The sequence below is a fragment of the Hydra vulgaris genome, chromosome 04 (genome assembly GCF_038396675.1).
Source record: "Hydra vulgaris chromosome 04, alternate assembly HydraT2T_AEP".
Taxonomy (NCBI): Eukaryota; Metazoa; Cnidaria; class Hydrozoa; order Anthoathecata; family Hydridae; genus Hydra; species Hydra vulgaris.
The window spans coordinates 14221776-14228460 of NC_088923.1; the positions used below are offsets into that span (position 1 = coordinate 14221776).

Sequence of the window (6685 nt, forward strand, 5' to 3'; positions counted from 1 at the left end):
TCTCAAATTTGTATGCAAATGCCTTTCAAAACTTAGCAAAAAAAAATTTCGAAATAAGAGCAAATTTTTGAGTGGCGAGTCATATAGTTAGTGTAGTTCACTAAAAGTCTATATGAAGGATGTTAGTGACTAATAGTTTAATGAATAACATTGACAATATATGCAAGTGTCCGACTTCAATTTTCTGTTAGAGTCGATGTTTATTTTTTATGCTTAAGGCTTTTTAAAGTTTGTAACGTTTCAATTTTTTATTCAAAGCGCTAATTAGTCTAAAATTTTGAATTTTCAAAATCGATTTTAAGTCTAAATTATAGCTAATTACAGCTGATTTTAATTAATAGTAGTAAACAACCTTTATACTTCCTAAATATCATTAATTCCAATTTCAATAGAGCGGCATTTGGTTGGAATCGAATACTTATTTATTTAATTTTTATGCATTTACAGTGAAACGATTTTCTTTTTTTTTTCCTTTTTTAAAAACATTAAGATAATAAAAAAAAGTTTAGTTTAAACAATTACAGTTCGATGTGTTTAAAAAAATTAAAAAAACAAAAAAATACTATATTCCTTAAACAATTATCTTTATTAACTTTAAATCGGTCTTTTTATAAAAGCAAAAAAAGTCGTCGATTTTAAACTAAAAAATATATCATAAAGGATACATGGTCGCAGCTGTGTTTTTTTTTTGACCAATAACTGCCGTTTAGTAAATGCAAAAATCAGAAAATTAAACAACTTTCGATTGGCATTTAGAAAAAAGAAGATGAGGAAGTTTAGAAAAACACCTTTAAAATACAAACAATTCTAAGACATATTATGAATAATTTAAATACAAATATATAACTAAAACATATACTTTTTATAAGCACTAAGTTAATATGTTTATTTAAAATAAAAATAGTCCAAAGCTTTTGTAATTGAAAAAAGTTATGTAGATTTTGAGGATAAGTATTTTGAAAAAAAAAAATTTGCGAAAATTTGACAATTTTAAACCCATTATGAATGGTTCTAGCAAGCTTGCCTTCATCTCTAGTAATTAAACGGATACATTTTTGAGTAGAGTAAAGCACCTATGTTTCAATAATAAACTAAAAAGAAAGTTTAGAAGATTTGACTTTTTTGGGACTTTTGGCCACGGAAAAATTCTGTCCCACTGTGCCTAAGAATGAAACGGCAGAGGTCTTTGGATAGATTTTTAAAGAAATGTAAAAAAGTAGGTGATAACAAAACTGAACTCCAATCTGAAAACATTTCCAATTTTAAACAAGCAGAACAAGGTAAGGATAATTATGATTTCAACCTTGAACCGTCACCAGTTCAAGGTGGTTTATTACATTTTTGGAATGATAAGCAACTAAATTATTTTAAAACTAAATATGAGCAATGGATCCATTCGGAACTCCGTCTCGTTGGATTTTTCTCGGTTTTCAGAGTTTCGGAGTTTGAGAGAAATCGAGAAACCTCGACGGAACTTCAACGAGGTTTTTAGAAAATATCAATTTTTACTCGTAAAATAATTAAATTCTGATTTTATTTCTACGCTGCTTTTACATTTTTCATGTTGTTTTCAAAATATAAGTGTTCTCTTTGTTCAGTATCAACACTAATTTACATCACAAAGCAATTAGTAATGCACAGTGGGTCAGGTGGTGGTGGTGGAAAAAACCTCAAAAAAAAGCTTATTCTATTCAAATAAAACATTCTCGAACTTTTCCATTGTACTATTTCCAAAACTCTTTTGAGTATAATAGTATCTTTTTAATAATAGAAGTTTTTAAATGCACAAAAATCAGTTGTGGTATAATAAAATGTAATACATAATAAAATATCTTTTTTTGTCAAAAAAGCAAAAAAATTTAAATTTTTAAGCAAAGATATTGTAAACAATAACTTTTAAAATATTACACAGGTCAACAAAAAAAAAATTTTTTTCTGGTGCCGAGCAAACAATTTGTTTTTTGTATAGCATTTCTCATTTTGATTTCAAATATGCAACTCTTTTTTTACCATCAGGTCAAGTTGTAAAGATATTTAGGTTCAAATCTTAAGTATTTAGGGTAAAGTCCCTAATATTGTCGAAAAAAAAGTTATTCAAAAGTATGTCAACCTGGGTCTCAAAAGAAGCGTATTTTCATAGAGATTTTAAAAATGTTATTCATTTGTAATAAAAATAAGTATTTTGTGTATTTTTGGTGAATAACATTCTGTTGACTTTTTTTTAAGAGCCTTCAGCATTTTTTCACATAAATTTTAAGGAAAAAATTATGTTTTCTAAAATCTCTATGAAAATACGCTTCTTTTGAGACCCAGGTTGACATACTTTTGAATAACTTTTTTTTCGACAATATTAGGGACTTTACCCTAAATACTTAAGATTTGAACCTAAATATCTTTACAACTTGACCTGATGGTAAAAAAAGAGTTACATATTTGAAATCAAAATGAGAAATGCTATACAAAAAACAAATTGTTTGCTCGGCACCAGAAAAAAAATTTTTTTTTGTTGACCTGTGTTATGCGTGTGTGATATTAGTTAATGTATTTTAACTATTTAATACTTTACCTTGACAAAAAAAATTTTAAGTCAAGATCATTATTTATAATATATACAAAAACTGGTCTTAAAATAACGAGGTAAGTTTTAAACATACAATACATTTTTTTTTACAATAAGGTCGTATATCGTATGATCAAAATAACTTTGTCCACCATAAGTCTAATATTCGGCCCATTGTGCATTGTGGCGAAATTATGTAATAAAATGTCATCACTGCTAACAAATAATAATAATTAATGTTTCATTATACTTACCTATTAGAATAAATAACTTAATTAATAACTTAAAATGTGATAACTTATCACAATTAAAATAAAATTAAAAACAAATATATGTCACAGTCAAATTGATAATTTTTCTTTTATAGAGAAAAATGGTTTCGGAAGTGTGGAAATACTTTGATAAAGTTGTGGTAAATGATAAGAAATACGGAGATTGCAAAAAATGTCATAAAAGAATCGCTTGTCGAGGAAGCAGCACAAACGGCCTAATTGGTCACGTCAAAAGTTGCGAGAAAATAGATTTTTAAACCATCCAGTTCCATACCAGTTTTGACTAAGATGTCGTTAAACTATCTTCTTGCCAAGTTGACAGCTCTTGATGGATATTCGATTAGGTCCATAACTCAATCTGAAACACTTAGAATGCTTTTTGAAAATTATGGGCAGAGTTTGCCCAAGTCAGCGTTCACAATTTCAGAAAAAGTTAAGATGTTTCACGCTGAAGCCAAATGTTTAATGATCGCCGAATTGGCTACATTGAAAGCAAAAGGAGAAAAATTTGGACTAACAGGTGACGAATGGTGTAGCAATAGAGGTAGAAGATACTACAATTTAAATATTCATCACGACCAAACATATTGTATAGGAATGGTAAGATTGCCAACTCCTAGTTCTGCCGAAACATTAAACATTTTGATAATGCAAAAATTAAAAGATTTCGGTGTAGATGATGAAGATGTTGCAGGTAAAACTACGGAGGGCTGTAGCTGGATGGTGAAATTGGGTGCCATATTTAAGTTTCCACATCAAATCTGCCAGAATAATTCAATTCATTATAGTGTTTGTGATTTGATTTACGCTAAAAAAGATTGTCGCAAAATTGTGAACAAAGAAACTGAATCGGATATTGAAACAGAAACGGAAACTGATGGAGAGACTGAAGGAGAGTTTCTTATTGAATATTCGGAGAATGAGATTGAATATGAAAAAAATATCGAAAAAGATCTACAGAAACTTCGAATACTAATTAATTTTTTAAAATATTCATCGTTTCGATATGAAGTTCTTAAAAGAATAATACACAAAATTTACGGATCTTCGCATGACAAAGGACTGTTGCTCGACAACCGCACTAGTTGGAAAAGTGTTTTTCAGATGATCAAAAGATTTTTGGATTGCTTAGAAGCTGTAAAAAAAAACACTCGAAGGACTAAACTGCTTAAACATGTTAGATGAAATTGACTTGGATTTCTTAAAATCGCTAACTGACTTATTGGAAGTCATTGCTGACGCTGCAGTTCGCTTGGAAAAACCAAATACAAAAATTTTGGAGTGTGACATCATTATGGAAACGTTAGTAAGGAAATTGAAGGTTGTAGAAACTAATATCAGTTCTAATTTTGCAGAGGCGTTAATCTCCAGATACGAAAATCGTAAAAACATTATGTTGGTATCATTGAGTCGTTATTTGCACAATCTCGATTTTTTTAAAAATAAAAACCACACATTTTTTTACTCTTCTAAAAAAGATATTCAAGTTTATGCTGCAAAATTATTTGATCAATTATTTGCAACAAAAGAAAATAGTCTCCAAACAATATCAGATGATTGCACTAAAAGCAAACAAGAAGAACCATCACAATCGACATCTTTTTTTGTCGAAATTCAAGAAGTTTTATATCAAAATCAATCAATAGCTAAAAGAAAAAAAAGTCAAGACCTTCACCGATCTGTTAAAAGAATACGAAGTAACTGGTGTGAAATCAGAAGCAGTTTTGAAATTTGAACAAGCCATCCACATAATTCAATCAACTTCCTCGGAAGCAGAAAGAGTTTTCTCCTTGTCTTCCAGATTTGTCACAAAGTTTCGTAGTTCGCTTTCTGATGAAATGATAGATGTTTTCATCTTTTTAGAATATTAATTTAAAAGATCTTCAGAATAGATACTTTTTTTAAATTTTTTTTTAGTTTTTACTATGGGGACCCCAAGAAGTCTTTATTACAGAGTACCGTGGTAGGGCATTTAACTGAAAGTTCACGCCTTCTTCCTAACCGAAGCTGGTTAGAAAGCCAATTTTTAGATATAACTTGTTCGTTAAAAGATTGTGATAAGAAAAATATTTAAGTACAAAGTAATATAAAAATATAAATTTTTTTCAAAATTTATTATCAATTATAAATTGAAATATATAAAACTAAAAAAAATAAATATAAGGACAATGTTTAATTATCAACTAGATAGTTAAATTTTTTAATTTATAACTAAGTTTTATCGAAACTCCGATTTTTTCTCGACTCCGACGGAGTTTTTTCTCGATTTTGGATCCTTTGAATATGAGTGGCTTAATATTGTTAGCAATGAAAATGTGGGATGTTATTGGTGTACAAAAGTAGAATCATTAAAGGCTGAAAGTGCTAAACATTTGCATATTTCAATAGAGCGGAAATCATGTTCAGCAAAAGCTCACGGAGCAAACAAAGAAAATTTACAATCATCAATGAGGAAAAAATTGAAAGAATAATAACATAATCAATCATCTACACATAAAAAAGCAGAAGAAATATTAAAATTAGCTGAAAAAAATACTATTTCGAAAACCTTCGATGTCGCAAATGAACAGTATTTAAAGAGCACGAAAAACATTTTCAATACTATCTATTTCGTTATTAAAAATAATAAACCATTCAGTGATTTTAAAAATTTAATAGATTTATAGAAAAAAAATAATGTAAATTTGGGAGTTTCATTGCATTCAAGATTTATTGTCCCAGTTGTCGCAAAACTCATCTCTACAGAAAAAAGAAGAATCATTTTTGACAAAATGATAAATACTGGTTGTAAAATTTCAATTATTATTGATAAAGCTTTAACTATTTCCCACAAAGCCGTTTTAATAATTTATTTGAAATCCGAAATTCAAGATGTCGAAGATAGTGTATCAGTTTTTATTGATCTTGTTGAATTAGAGGGAGCAACATCAATAATAATTTTTGAAACTATAATATCAGTACTTGAAAAACATGGTTTTAATGAAAAATATTTGTACGAAAATCTTATCGGATTTTACTCAGACGGTGCTAGTGTAACGTTAGGAAAAAAGGCTGGAGTATCAGCAAAAACATTAGAAATATTTCCAAATATTAGCACTTGCCATTGTTTAGCTCATTGCATTCAGTTATCGCTAGATGATGTAATAAAAGAAGTAAATAATTTTAGATATTTTCTCAATAAACTTTATGTTTATTATCATACTTCAAACAAACATCAACGGGAATTAAATAATATATCTAAAGAACTTGAAAATGAAGTACAAAAAATTGGTAGAATATTTGGCCCTCGGTGGGCACCATGGGGGCCCTCGGTGGGCAGCATTCGGCCCTCGGTGGGCAGCATAGCACTAGGACCGCTAAAGCAGTTTGGAAATCTTATCAGGCTTAAATCTTAATCTTTTATATTCACTTTATTCGTAATCAAGAAATTGGAATAGTGTCATATTTGAAAAATGAAAACTTTTTGAGAGACTTAGGTCTAATACTCGACATCATAGAAGAAATCTCAATACTTTCTACAGCTTTACAAGAAAGAAATGTTTCATTAATAAGAGCAGATAGATTAATAAGACGAACAATAAATGTAATTCAACATTTAAAATTAAACAAAGGAACATATGAAAAGGAAGCAGGTGATATAATTAAAACTAAAAAGTACAATATTCCATTTGAAATTAACGGGAAAAAATCATCAATTGTATTTTCTAGAGATAAATTTTATGATAGTTTAGTAAAACATATAAAAACGCGTTTACTATTCGACGATATAAATGAAAAGTACAATGATTTGTTAAATCCTGAAACTTGGCAGGGTGATATTTGGTAAGCGCCATGGATTGAAGGTGAAAATAGA

At 28.7% G+C, this 6685-nt stretch overlaps 1 protein-coding gene across 1 annotated transcript; it reads left to right on the forward strand.

Moving 5' to 3' along the window:
- The first annotated feature begins 5603 nt into the window (after positions 1-5603).
- On the forward strand, positions 5604-6658 carry LOC136079204 (E3 SUMO-protein ligase KIAA1586-like). The gene is made up of 2 exons (XM_065794926.1): positions 5604-6102; positions 6258-6658. The coding sequence occupies exons 1-2, from the start codon at positions 5604-5606 to the stop codon at positions 6656-6658; spliced, it is 900 nt and encodes a 299-aa protein (XP_065650998.1).
- Positions 6659-6685: the final 27 nt, after the last annotated feature.

What these genes read in the sequence shown, in the direction of transcription:
- LOC136079204 (XM_065794926.1), top strand. Translation starts at nt 5,604, where the DNA reads ATGATAAATACTGGTTGTAAAATTTCAATTATTATTGATAAAGCTTTA. An exon ending in AAATGAAGTACAAAAAATTG is followed by an intron (nt 6,103 to 6,257) that starts GTAGAATATTTG and finishes TTCGTAATCAAG; the next exon opens with AAATTGGAATAGTGTCATAT.